At 42.8% G+C, this 14,150-nt stretch overlaps 1 protein-coding gene across 8 annotated transcripts; it reads left to right on the top strand.

The window, feature by feature from the left end:
- Nucleotides 1-1,226: 1,226 nt before the first annotated feature.
- Nucleotides 1,227-13,855, top strand: max (myc associated factor X). Of its 8 annotated transcripts, none has more exons than XM_084559943.1 (5): nucleotides 1,227-1,404; nucleotides 1,715-1,741; nucleotides 7,933-8,040; nucleotides 9,441-9,564; nucleotides 12,098-13,855. In XM_084559943.1, exons 1-5 carry the CDS (start codon nucleotides 1,369-1,371, stop codon nucleotides 12,283-12,285), a joined length of 483 nt encoding a protein of 160 aa, XP_084416069.1. In that variant the 5' UTR covers nucleotides 1,227-1,368; the 3' UTR covers nucleotides 12,286-13,855. The 8 variants fall into 8 exon arrangements, with proteins under 8 accessions (XP_084416069.1, XP_084416067.1, XP_084416066.1 ...); XM_084559941.1 differs by having other exon boundaries at nucleotides 9,426-9,564; XM_084559940.1 differs by having other exon boundaries at nucleotides 1,228-1,404; nucleotides 7,933-8,058.
- Nucleotides 13,856-14,150: the final 295 nt, after the last annotated feature.

Genomic DNA, 14,150 nt, shown 5'->3' with positions numbered 1-14,150 from the left:
ATCTGGAGAGGCTTGAAGGTGGAGGGAGAGGGTGGTGGGATGAAGGTCAGTGCAGGTCTAAAGCCTCGTATCTGCAGGCAAGGCAGGAGGGCAGGGTGTCGCCTGCAGCTGCCGTGGCCTCTTGACCTCCTGTGGGAATAGATGAGGCTGCTCCCTGCTTGTTTTTTATTTTTTATTTTTACACATTTACTTATCCACTGCAAAATAATCCACAGTATAAGCTCCTTAGCTACAGCAGTTTCAGAAAAAAAAGGAAGCACCAGAGCAGATTATTTTCAGTGTGTCCCAAGACCAGCCCCCACACCACACATTGTTTATTCCAGCATTATATTAAGGTATTCTTCAATATTCTGCATCATACAGACTATGTGTTCATTTTTTAATATTGCAGATTAAACCATAAAGATCAGTAAAGAGTGAAAATTGCCCATAAAAGCATTAAAGAGTATTTTAACCTCAGTTTTCTATCATAGAAGACTAATTAAACTACACTAAAAAATGTTTTTTTACAGCCTCAGGGTAGTGGGGAAAAAAAAAAATACGATTTATAATAATAAATAATTCCTGATAAATAATTTCCTGTGGCTCAGATTATTAATTTATTGACTATCTTTTTGCACTGTACACATTTTACACGAACAGTTGTTGGGGGGGGGGGGGGGTTATAAAATAAATAAATAAATAAGAAAAGAAGTAAAAATAGAAACGAATACAAGCGATAAAGGAAGGAATCACGTGACTGGCGCATATTTGCAGGCTGCTGTAACAGGGCCTGAGTGGGTGAGTGTGAGTCAGTGGTGTGAGTGAGCGAGTTTGTGTTTCCTGCGTGTATTCTTGTAATCCACGTGTCTCAGCCATGGCCCTATTTTGCTGCTCTGACACACAAACATGACTCCAACCACAACTCCCACGATGCAACTCAAGAAAAAACAGGCGACGTGACGTCTGTGGCGATAGAAACGACTCGTGGATATTGTAGTTTTTTAAAAACCCATGGCTTGGCGTTTAAACGATATTCGTTTTATATATTTTATATATCTATAATACATCGAATACAATTGTACAGTTGTAAGTTACAGTACGGCGTAAATGCTCCAAGAATTTGAGAAATAAAGAAAGAAATAAAGAAAAATAAACTCGAGCAACTACAATACCCATATGCCCCTATGATGTGGCGCATGCGTACTGCGCCGCGGCTGTTGTGTGTGTCGAGCGTAGTCACGTGGAGCCCGTAGAGTCCACCTCGGTTCTGTCCAAATAGAACGTGAGCCGTTAGCTGTCCGTTTGCTGAAGCGCCGCTCGGTGCTAAACTGATTCATGTTGTTTTTTTAGCCACCCGTCCCTTTAAACTAGACTATTTATCGAAGAATGAGTGATAACGATGATATCGAAGTCGATAGTGACGTGAGTATTGCCACTTTTCCTGCTTTTTAAGGTTCTTATTTTACTAGCGATTTAGCTTAGCTAGCTTCTCGGCTAGCGTTAGCTACCAGTAAGCTCAGCTAGCTCAGCCTCTCAGCCTTTCTGCCTAAGTAATTTAGTCGGGATTCTAGTTAACTGATAAGAAACACTAGCTTTTTTTTTTTTTTTTTTTTTTACATCAGCTCATTTTTATCAGCTAAATTATTTGACTTTCTAGTCACTTCAGCGAAACAGTAAAGATTGGCTGAACAATTATGGCTACAATTGTACTTTTTGTTCTGTTTCTTTGCAGGAAGAATCACCGAGATATCACTCTGTGGTGCGTAATGCTGGGGGGATTTGTCCACTGTCGAAAAAAATAATATATGTTTCACCGGTGTTGCAAAGTTCCTCTATATTCATCACATTTTTTTTTAATATTTTGTTGGTGTATATGAGTGAGACTCCACTGTTGGGGGGGTTGGTGTGACCTGAGAGAGAGAGAGAGAATGTGAAAGTGTTGGTTTTTTTTCTCGTGGAACAACAAATGTTTGTGTAAAACTGATATTTGTGCACGGCAGTAGTCCACAGCGTTGAGCTAGTTGTTAACGCATCTCTTGAATAGTGTAGCGATTGTGCCTCGGCGTACGCGTTTAGTAGTGCATTGCAGGGTATCCCCCATCCTGTGTTGTGTACACGGCCATAGGGAGACTGTGACACGGCGTCTATATTTAGACCAAAGCTTTATCCCGCTACAAAGCCCCTCTTTTTTTTTTTTTTGTTTGTTGCACCGTTTATTTATTTTTTTCACAAAGCTTTGTGTTGCTCCGTGGCAGCCGGTTTCCCCCCACGGCGCTTCACTTCACACCGCGGGGATTCCGCTTCATGATCAGGTTTGCAAAATTACGCATCTAGGTCATCTCGGTAAGAAGAGAAAAAAATATACAGAGAGATGGGCCGTTTACATTATGGTTGTGCATCATCAGTGATGAGGATGCAGCGGTGAAGGTGAGGAGCGTTTTTGCTTGTTGCACGCTCACAGCCGCGCCTGCATCTCGGGACACACAACACACACGGGCTTCGTGTCAGGAAAGGGTGCAGCGGGATGTTTTCCTGTATTGCAGCCAGTGATTAGAGCCATCTTCTCTCTACAGGCCACTAAAGGGCTGGCAGCCTAAACGAATGACGTATAGCTGCATCGCATGCCCTGCGAGGCTGGGTTTGTTGCACAGATCGGCGTCGTCGTCGTCGTATACCCAGTCACATAACATAAGATAAGGAAGAGGCGTCCAGGAAGTCCTGCCGTTTTATAATATACATCAGTCTCATGAAGAAGATTGTAAAAAAATATATATTTGTTTGTGCTGCTGAGCTCTAAGCACGCTCTGTACTTTTTGCTCGTAACAGTTTTGTTTAGATATCTATGACTAATAATGATATTTAAACAAGGCGCTACTAAGATCGGTCACGGATAGCTTTGATAAAACCATACAAATCACACAAGAGTCCACTTAAAAGCTCACAATTGTGAGGGTGTTACATTTAATAGTGGCTGTCGGCAGACTAAAATATTTAATCGCGATTAATCGCACGTTCCTCCCCAGATAACGATTAATCGCGATTAATCTCAAAATGAAAGCACCTTATTTTTTTTAACCTGTTCTAAATTTTTGAAGTTTTTAATACTCTGAACACGGCCAACGACGGATATGTAAATATGTGTCGTTATTATTTCAGCATACTGTCCAGAATATTATCTAGAATAGCCTCAAATGTTCTGTATGCTCAGAGAACATGCGGCATTTACATTGCAAACTACTATCTACCTTTGGTGGTGGCGGTGGTGGTGGTGGTGGGGGGGTAATGATTAAATGCGGATAACTTTGGTCTTGTTGAGAGAACCATCTCGCAGGACTTTGAAGCATTTCGGCTGCATTGCTTCCTTATTTCCCAAACTGTGGGTCGGCCCGAGGGTCATAATCACAGATATTTTGCATGTTAATCTTGACAGCCGTAGTTTCAGTATATTAAAAAGCGGCCGATACATATTTGTAGCCGGCAGCTGCAGTTGGAGAAAGTAGATTTGTTGATGAAAAAAAGTTGCGTTTTCTATTAAACCGTCCATGACCGGGTGGCTACGGAGGAGACTGTAAACCAGCCGAGATTTCTTTTTTGTTGTGGCTTTGGCGACTGGCTGAATTGGATGTTAATTGGCAACAGCTGAGTAGATTTAACACCGTTTTGCAGCTGGTAAAAATTATCAGCCTCGAGCTTGAACTGCTTGTCGGGACACCTTTTAATTACGGAAGGGAACCGCGGCACGTGCGACTTCAGTTTTCCTTAAAATTTTCATACGACAACGTATCCACTCAGCTGTGCGTCGTAGAAGTAATTGTGGTTTAAGCGTGGCAGACATTGTCAGCGATATAGTTGGTCTACGACGTGTCTTATGATCTGAGATAGGAGACGTCTCGTTGTGGATCACATGTTGGGCATAAATATAGAAGTTAAATGATCTGATAGACACATTTGCAGAAGCAGTTTTAGGTCAATACCAATATTATTTGTTGACTAATAACTTAAATATCTTTCCTCCTTTTCCTTTATTCCTATATTTTTGCCACTCTCCTGCTGGAGCACCTGGTTTTATTGGTGTTTTCCACCGTTATTAGTGCTAAGGAGGTTTTCCACATTCTCCACGGGCCCCGACCGAAGTGTAGTCTTTCACACAGAGAGAATGTGAGACGTCCACCGGTAGCCAGAAAGCAGCAGCAGCAGCAGCAGCTAGCTACCAGCTACCAGCTACCAGCTCGTCCACTCGGCACCTGGAGCTGTTATGTAATGTCTCATGGCCAGGTATGAATAGAATGGAGGCAGCAGCTCGGGCTGCCGTGTCCTCCTCCCAGGCAGCCAGCAAAAGGTATCGGTTTTATGATGGACTGATAATAGCTGCGCTTGTGTAATTGGACACCTGTTTTTTTTGTGCGTGCGTGCGCGTTGCCTGATGTGCTTCAACAACTTGCATGGCCTATACCCAGGAAGACACAGCTGCATGTCTGAGCACATTGAGGAGTATTTATAGAAGCAGCTTGATATTGCGTCGTAATTGTAAAAACATGATTGATTGGCGCTTGTTGCTCTTGTTTGTTCTTTGTCTGTAAAACATAAATTTAAAAATAGCACAAGAGGGTAGGTGGAGGTTTGAAGCTGTACAGATGTGTTTGGTGATTCAGAGATTTAGCTGTAAATAATTTGGCGTTGGTCGGTTTAGTCCTGACTCTGGTTTTTATGGGACCTTTTGTACAGAGTGCTGTAAATCAATATGAAGCTCTGTTTACTTCCTTAATTATATTTTACATCATTGTGATGAGTTAGCCTCTTTTCTTGGTTATTTAAGTTTCTGAATTAACCACAAAACGGGCTCGGTTTAGATGATTAATCATTTTTCTGTTGGTTTTTCCAATGAAATAGCGTGCAGTTAAACCACAGCATCAGCTCCATGACGTATGTAAAGTAACACGGGAGGCGTTTTAAAGCAAAATCATGAGATAATCTAAATCGATTTCGTAAACTTCACAGAAATGTACTCTCTCCAAAGCAGTCGATTGACACGCTTAGGTTAGTTTTACTCTTTATTACAGTCATGTAGTGTAACACAGTACCTCTCCTGTTTTAATTTTCGGTTAGCCTTTTTATTCAATCAATCAATCAATCAATATTTATTTGTATAGCACCTTCCAGCACCCAATGGTGCACAAGGTGCTTTCCAGGGTAAAAACAAGAACAAAAGCAATATTACTAAAACATAATTAAGACACAGCTGCACCGCAAAAAGGTGCACAAAGTGCATTCAGAATGTAAAAACAAGAATAAAAGCAATACTACTAGTAAAACAAAATTAAAACACAAACTGTAACATAAAGGAGCAACAGTCCCAGTTAGTGGCTACGTGTGAAATGTAACTTTCCTATAGCGCCACTCTAAATACCAGTCAATTTAATTATTTTTTTTGCATGTTTTTAATGTGTAAACATGGCTGGTGTTTCATAAAGTAAAATAAGTGTGGATAATATGTAAGTTTAAAATAAGAAATGTCAATCCTTGGATTTAAATTATGCTCAGAAACTAGAGAAAACATTTAACTCTCCATAAGTTATATTTAAAATCGTTTTACTGTACGTAGAGATGCTCCAGGGAATTAAGTTTGAATAAATTGTGTCTCAGCGAAAAGTTTAAATATTGTATTTAGTCTTAGACACATGAAAATCTGCATTTTTTTTTTTTGTCGAACCTTCTCTGTCCTCACCGAAACCATTCATATTAAAATGGCTGCCAGACTTGTAATTGCACATACCATCCGTAGCAGTCATGCATTTTGTTTGTGCCAGGGTTAATGGGAGGGAGTGGACGTATGAGTACGTATGATACGACAGGGCACACGCACACACACAGGGTTTTGTCTGTCTCTCCTGGCGGTTCTTGTGAAACAGCCCGGCGTGACAGCCCGCCAGAGTTATCACGAGGCGGGCGTGTTGAGAGGCATTAACCAAATATTTGTGGGTTTCAGTTTCATTTAGACTGTTTGTAGGATCTGTGTACGGTGTATTGTCGTCTGTGCTTGAGTCTCTTTACACATCGTCCCTCCCTGGGAAAAAAAAAAAAAGGCACGTGAAACACTGACGGCTTGTTACGACCCGTTTCGTTTCACTTGTGGGCACTTTGGTGTTGTGTTGGGATGTGTGGAGAAAAGTCAGATGACACCAGATCATGTGACTTCCACTTGCATTCGCGTGAGGGGAACGATCACGTACATAAATGTATAGTCGTCCATTCCTAATGTTTAAATCTTTGTTGGGAGGCGAGTGAAAACGACACGGCGGGCCGAGCCGCTTGGGCCCCGATTGGGCGTCGGGCTTAACGTTTTTCCGCCTGGTGACGGCGTGGATTAATCCTGAATCAGATTTGATTGGAGCCTGCTGCGATGGTTTGGCCTTAAAAAAAAAAAAACAGGTCGAACTGCGTGGAAAGCAAACTGATCTCCTGGTCATGTGACAGCGGCAGCCATCTTGTGCCTTTGCACTCTAATTACAATGCAAATGTTTTGTGTAAATTTCACAGCCTCTTGTGTGTACGTTTCCACCTGGTTTGTGCCGATTGAGGCAACAAGATTAGCCCTGAATTTTTGTCTATCGTGTCGCGCACTTTGGCGAACTTAATTCTCTTGCTTCTTGTACGCCCTGAATGTTAATCTTTAAATAACTAAATCTGCAAATAATACCCTGAGAGAGTCGACATTTCTCGAGGCCTCTGTCGGTCACCGTGCCGTATAATCCTCAGCCGGGGGTCTTCTGTTGTCGTACGGCCACTTCTCTCTCTCGGTGCATCTCGGTGACCGTGGTGTCTTGACTTTGACCTGAGGAGGAGGAGGAGGAGGAGGAGGAGGAGGAGGAGGAGGGGTCACCACGGGTCACGGGTGGAGGAGCAGGATGAAGCCAGAAGGCGAATAGCAGTACAGCAGCTTCTGGTCGTAACGACTAAACTCAACAGGAGTTTATTTTGTCTTATTAACACGAGGCAACCAGAGGTTATAGGCGGTCAATTACTCAGACACTCGGATTGATTACTTGTCTGTCAAGGACTAATAATGTATTATTTTTGTGCGTTGAACTCCTTAACTTCAGCCAAGAGACGGGTTTGCTTTCTTACGGGTGTATTTTTTTTAGTTTTGAGTAGTTTATTTATGATTGTGTAAGTTTGAGTCTCTTTTAGAAATGTCCCGTTGTTGTAGCTTCTGGTTAAACAGTAGAAAAGTTCCAGGAAATGAGGAGAGACACCAGGACTTAAAACTGGGGGCAACATATTTAATTGACGACATCTTAAACTCCACTGGGGAAACTCTTCTCTGTGGTTTTTTATTTATTTATATTAGATTGTGCAGTGTTACTGGGGATGCGTACTTGTAAAAGAAGAATATGTTGGTATTTGTAGTTATTTTTAAGGACTTGGTTTTTGGAATGAGACAGATTTTAAATATCTCTTTGTGCTCTGGTAGCTTGTAATAGAGCGATATGAAAGAGGGGATAACACCGTACCAATAACTAAAAGTTAATCAACAGGTTTTTTAATTTTTTACAACACACAGACGTTAGGGTCATGTTTGAACTCTTGTTGGACTCTTATTGTACAGTTTACATTGGTAACCTTCAGTTTTTCATTAAAGGCAGAGTATTTGAACAAGAATAGACCGAGCAGATTAATAATTAATGAGAATTATTAGTTGAATCCCTGACGTCATCTTAAATTAAAACCTGATCCTAGCTCGTAGTCCTTCTGTATTTTTTTTAAAAAAGAAGCGACAGTGGTGTTCTGCTTCTGGTAAAGGCCGAGCAGCAGCAGAGCAGCTCGTGTAGCTTTGACCGGGGGCGGCTGGAATACCCGCTGTCCCCCCCCACCGACCCACCCACCGACCCACCCACCCACCCAAGCTGCTCTTCTGCGAGGCTCAAGGCCCTGTGACTCTTCTCATTGCAGGCAGACAAACGGGCACACCACAATGCGCTGGAGCGCAAACGTAGGGACCACATCAAAGACAGCTTTCACAGCCTCCGGGACTCGGTACCTGCCCTGCAGGGAGAAAAGGTTGGTAAAGCTCAGCCTGTAAGTCCCCCTCCAATACTCAAACACTCACGTCTCACACACACACACACTATGAAATGCATTTTGTCACGTTGTTGTTGATTATTTTCTGCTAAAATGTAAAGTAAAGTATAAAGTAAAAGTAATATTTTTTCTTGTGACTGCTCAGTGCTGTTGCTTCATGTCAGTGCAGGGACGTAGTTGAAGGCAGATGGTGGGAGGGTGCCGATTGGCAGGAGCAAGGCAGTGATGCAGTCTAAATACTTGGACCAGCGTCAGGAAGTTATTATGAGGACATTTTGTTGCTCTCTTCCTGTTTTGACATTAGTGACATTGAGAACATTTGGAGCAGGTTCAGGGATTGGGGTTGCACGGCGTTTTAATTCATTTTTCTCCCCCCCCCCCCCCCATAAAGTCAAGTTTAAGAATCTCAGAGTGAAGAGTTGAGCGTGATAAGTCGATGTGACGGCTACTTGCTGATAATTTAGAAGACTTCTGGAGTAATGTGAAGCGTCCCAGAGTGTTTGTTTCTTCTTCGGAGAGGTTTTACGACCTTTTAGTGCCGTCTCAAATTTGTCTTAACAGGGTTCAAAGATTGCAAAACATGATTTGAATCAAACGTTAAACATTAAAGTTGACTGTTTTTTATTCGGTTCAAGATTTTGTGGACTATTATGTTAACATTTATTAAATTAAATAGTTAAAATAGTTAGTGTGCCGCCTCCTTCAAGCTCTGACACGCCTGGATTGCACATTAAATGGTTCATTAAATATAAAACCAACTGGAAAATAATCAGATGAGTGAAAGAAAGAAGATTTATGCCAAGATCAACTAGAATTGTGATCAATATTTTCATTTTCTGGTATTTTCTCGATCAGATCAGTTGATTTTAAATAATCTTTTGGTCAGTTTGTAATAAAAACCATCTGTATTTATCATCCCTGACGTGAACTTTATGATTATTTAATGATATATAGAAGATTTGGTTTTGTATTGATTAAAAAAAAAGAATCTAATGATCCTTAGCTATAATGAGGGCCTATCAGTGGATGAACAGTAGCAGCAGATAGCTCAGAGACGTAGCTAATGTTAAATAAGCGAGGCTGTAGCAGTGCTAGGGCTCTGACGCCACCGTGTCAGGGTCATAACCCGTCCCGTGGTCGTCAGGCTGGAAGTGCTTACAGATTTTTGCGAGGTTAAGAGGAGGCAAGTTGTTGCAGAGGAACTCTCAGCGTTGTCCCAGATTAGAGGTTTCAGTCTGCAGCGAGGCAGCGAGGCAGTGGCAGAAGCAGCAGCATCAGCAGTTTAGCATCATTGAATTTTGAAATCTGTGACGAGAACTGTATACATGCGTCATTGCTTCGTATTTTGCATGTGTCACTAACAGCAGTCTACCAAACAGGCGTCTCGAGCTCAAATCCTAGACAAAGCCACAGAGTACATCCAGTACATGAGGCGAAAAAATCACACGCACCAGCAGGACATCGACGACCTGAAGAGGCAGAACGCCCTGCTCGAGCAACAAGGTAACAGTCGGGGGGTTTCAGACTCCTTATCGCCGCCATTGTAGTCTTCAGGCCAAGGACGCTGTGTCCCGTTAGTGTTTATTTGACCTCAGCAAATCAGCTTTGACCCAGCAGCAGCTAGAGAGTGAAAGTAAGAGGAAAAGGTGGAAAGATAAACGCTCGGATGTTTGTTGTGATTGCATGTTGTTGTGGGATAAAAGAGTGCGTGGATGAATAGATGGAGAACTTACTGTTCCAGTTTAAAACCAAACAATTGCCTTTAATGCTAGCTAGTTTCTGTTCTAATTGTTGTATCTGAAGGCTGAAAAGGACAGTTCTGGTCACGCTTTTCTAAAGTTTAAACAATAGATTTGCGCCATTGTGTGTGAGAGATCAGCGTTCACAAACAGTTGAGTAACCAGGTTACAGTCAGCTCTCTTAATTTCTTAACAGTCTTGTAAACAGACGGCATAAAACAGCTCCTACGTCTGGAGAAGCTCAGGAAGTTATGTCCAACTCCCATTATTTCCGCAATCTGATTTAAATAATTCTCAAAACAGGATCCAACTTAACAATTTACTAAATACAATGACTTGAAGCAGCAGTTCAACTCAACTTTATTTACAGAGCCCTTTAAAAACAACCACAGCCGAAACAAAGGTGAGAATAAGAACATAAGACAAACAATTAAATGGTGAATGGCCTTGCTTTTATATAGCGCTTTTCTACCTATTGGTACTCAAAGCGCTTTACAGTCACAGACACATCTACCCATTCGCTCACACAAGCACTCACACATTCACACACCAGTGCCACGCAACTGGGAGGAACTGGGCGTTCAGTGTCTTGCTCAAGGACACGCTAACCCTCCGGTTCGTGGACAACCCACTCTACCTACTGAGCCACAGCCGCCCCAAACAATAACACGCAATAAAACAATAAAAAAAAAAACACTTGTCAGAATCGGGAGAAAATAACGTAGCTAAAACCACAGTTTCAGTGTTTCTGCCCACGTTAACGTCGTCTTTGTTCATGTTTTCAAACACTTGCTTGAACATTTGTTTGCTGCCTCCTTGTTTCTGTGCCTGGAGGCTCATCACATCACCTGATGTTTACTCCGATGTGGGGCGAACATGCTCAGAAAGAATGGGTTTATACTGGATAAGATGTAGCCTGGTCGTTACCATCCTACGTTTCCGCCCAAAATTTGATTTTGGTCTCGCACGTTAGTCTGGCCCAATGTAATAGGAATCGGTCTCCGTAATGGGCGGATGCTTATTTTGAGGTTTAAAATCATTGGAGTTCCCTTAACCAATCAGCAATGACGTATATTGTGCGCCGGAGTTCAGGCTCATACGCTTACCACTTCCGCTTCCAGTTAAATAAATCAAACTTTTCCCAAAGCCAGTTGGAAGGAGAGCTACGACGTCCTTGCCATTTATAAAACTGACAAGACAAGCCTCTTGTTCTGGTTTTAATTCCGTGATGCTCTCGAGAGTTGAGACAACTTCGCGGATGGCTTCTAGCGTCTCTTCCTCCGTCGCCATTGTTGCTATGCTGTTGAACTACGAGCTTCGCTGGACTACAAGCAACTCGGCATGCGAGTTCCGCGTCATCACTCAACTGTTCGCTGATTGGCGCAGACCGCGCGGTTACACGCGAACCGTGGAAGTGCAATTGGGGCAGACTCCGTGCCAGACCGAAATCAAATTTTGGGCGGAAACGTAGGATGGTGACGACCAGGCTAGAAGAGATGGACGCAAGTGAAGAACAATCAAGTAGAGCTCCCCCTGGTGTCTGGCTGCAGTATAGGTCATAAGCTCCACCCCCTTCATGTTCATGGACGGGACTTGGGCCAAACTAAAATAATAAAATACACGTCAAATATTTTTTTTCAAGGATTGTTTCTGTCATTTTAGGTAGTTAATAAAATGTTGATTAATGTTCAAGTGTCACTTTTCTGGATACGTTTTGTTTTAATTATTTGATGCTATAGAAACAGGATGTGACATAATGGCTCCGTAAAGCGGTCCCCTGGAACCATGAGAGGTGTACAGCACAGTGTATAATCCAACATTTCCTGACTTGTAACTGGTGGAGGTAGAGCAGAGCGTAGTAGTAATTAAATGAGAACGCGAGTGAGTTTGTCGGAAGTGTGGGCGCGTCAAATTTATCAAACAACAAAGTTATTTACAGCTATTTACGTTGAAATGCAGCTTGACTCAGCGAGGCTGTGTCTTGCTGCTACGTCGTATTAAATCAGACGACCTGGTGCGTCCATCGAATCCGGAGAGTTGTTCTCATTTAAACTTCTGTCTGGTTGACCTCTCTGTCTGTTCTGATTGAGGTACTTTTGAGACACAAACGTTTCCTCATGTCCTCGTTAGTGCATCTAAACGCGTGATTTCCAGTAATCATATTGCTAAAGAGCTTGCGAGTATAGTCAATGAAACAAGTGTAAAAACGGTTGTACGTCAACACAAAGCAACGTCCTGTTTCTTCACTGTTTTGTAATTATGTAATTTAAATAGTTTCCTCTTGTCTGTTCCTGCAGTGCGTGCCCTGGAGAAGGTGAAGGGCTCCGCTCAGCTCCAGGCCAACTACTCGTCGTCCGACAGCAGCCTCTACACCAACCCCAAAGGCAGCGCCGTGTCGGCGTTCGACGGCGGCTCAGACTCCAGCTCCGAGTCGGAGGCGGAGGAGCCGCCCAACAGGAAGAAGCTGCGCGTGGAGGCCAGCTAGAGAGCCCGGCGGCCAAAAACCTGGCTATGGTCGAGGAGGAGGCGGCGGTGCACGAGGGAGGGCGGGAAGAAACCTCCAAAGCTCTCGAGACCCGTCCACCCCTCCGCCCTTCACGCCAACAACACCAACAACCCCAGCCTCTGTGACCGTCGCCTCTCTGTCCTCTATCTTTGGACGGGCTCGCACTGGAGACTCGTGACCTCCCCTCAAATCTCCTCCACCCCACCGCCGGACGCCGCCGCAATCCTTGAGCGTCTCTTCAGCCAGCCTCCGTCAACAGGAGAGAAGACGCGAGCGGGGCGGGAAACGACGGCCTCGATCCATCTAGAGAGCTTCAGGTTTTTGTTTTTTTTTCTCTCCCCCTCTTCATTTCCCACCCCCCACTTCTTTCGGTCCTCATCTTTTGGTTCAGTCATCGTCTCCCTCCTCCTCCAGCAACATCAACAATCCAAAACCCACAAAGAGGCAGCTTGGCTACTTACGGACTTGATGCTTTTTTTGTACCCTCAACAAAGCCCCCCCCCCCACCCCCTCCTAATGATTTTATTTTATTATTTCTTTTGTTAAAGGGGGAGGAAGGGCGAGCCAGGTGTACTCTTCCAAGCACTGCTATATTATATATTTTTTTGTTTATTTTGTTATTCTTGATAAAAAAAAAAAAAGAAAACCTGTTTAGAATTCACACACACACACTCACCTAGATAAAAATATAAATCGTCCAGGAAACCTTTTTAAAATAAAGATCCAAAACATTTGTAGCTTTTCCACGAAAGAATGTGAAGACGTTAAAAAAAAAAACCCACTTTGAGGCCCGACATGTTTGTTAACACACGCACACACACAGACACACACACGACACGAAATAAAAAAAAGTAAACTCCTTTGTTTAAATTGATGTTTTGAAGGAGAATATTCCTAAACTTGTATCGTACTTTGTCCTTTAGCTTGAAGTAGTGAATGACTTTAGGTGGCTGAATACGTCTCATTTTATATAATCTAAAAAAAAGAAAAAGCAACGATTGGATGTTTTCAAGTTTAAAAAGAGAAAAAAAAAAAAAAAGTATGTTATGATTTTATTTGTAGTAAATCACACGAGTCGTGGGAAGAAGAAGAAGAAAAAAAACGGCCAACTTGTCACACGTAGTTTTCTTTGAGGCTGAGTCGAGGTGTGTAGGTATTTGAATGTCAAGAAGGTAGCTCCCGTCTTTCTGCAGAACGAGGAGGAAAGCGAAACGAGTCCCCCCTGTCAAATGTGTCGTGCTTTACACAGATTAAAAAAAAAAAATTAAAAATATATCGATGTTGCTGAGCCCCCGTCCCCTCCCCTCCCCCCCCAAGGGAAAAAAGGAAGCATTATTATTATTTTTTTTTTTTTTGCGTGTCTAGGAAATGTGTGTGTATGTATATTGTTTCCATTTTATTTCCATTTAGGAGGATATAATTAGTGTCGTAGGTCTTTGATTCCATTCCATGGAAATTACAAGTATGTTGTACATACTGCCAACAGTTGTCTTGCAAGTTGAGGCCTACCTTTATTATGAGGCTATAAAATAAACTATTTTATCCTTTATCGGCCTCTGTGGTTACTACGCCGCCGCCACCAACACAGACGCGCTTCCTGTTGTGGTGTGTTTTAATAATAACGGGGATGGGTTGTTTTTTTTTTCCGTAGAACTCGATGTTCTGCTGGGAGTCGCACTTCGAGTTTTTCTGGTTTTCGTTGAATGCTGGCAGGCCGCTGTCTAGGATCTGCGCTCGTGATAACGCTGCCTTTACACTGGAGGAGCTTTTAACCCCGTGACCAGGACGTTGAAACGACAACAACCGACCTGTTTTGAAGAGCAGACGTGTTGAATCTGTCCTAT

This window comes from Chelon labrosus (genome assembly GCF_963514085.1).
Source record: "Chelon labrosus genome assembly, chromosome: 14".
NCBI classification, from domain to species: domain Eukaryota; kingdom Metazoa; phylum Chordata; class Actinopteri; order Mugiliformes; family Mugilidae; genus Chelon; species Chelon labrosus.
This window is presented reverse-complemented; position numbering and strand designations above follow the sequence as displayed.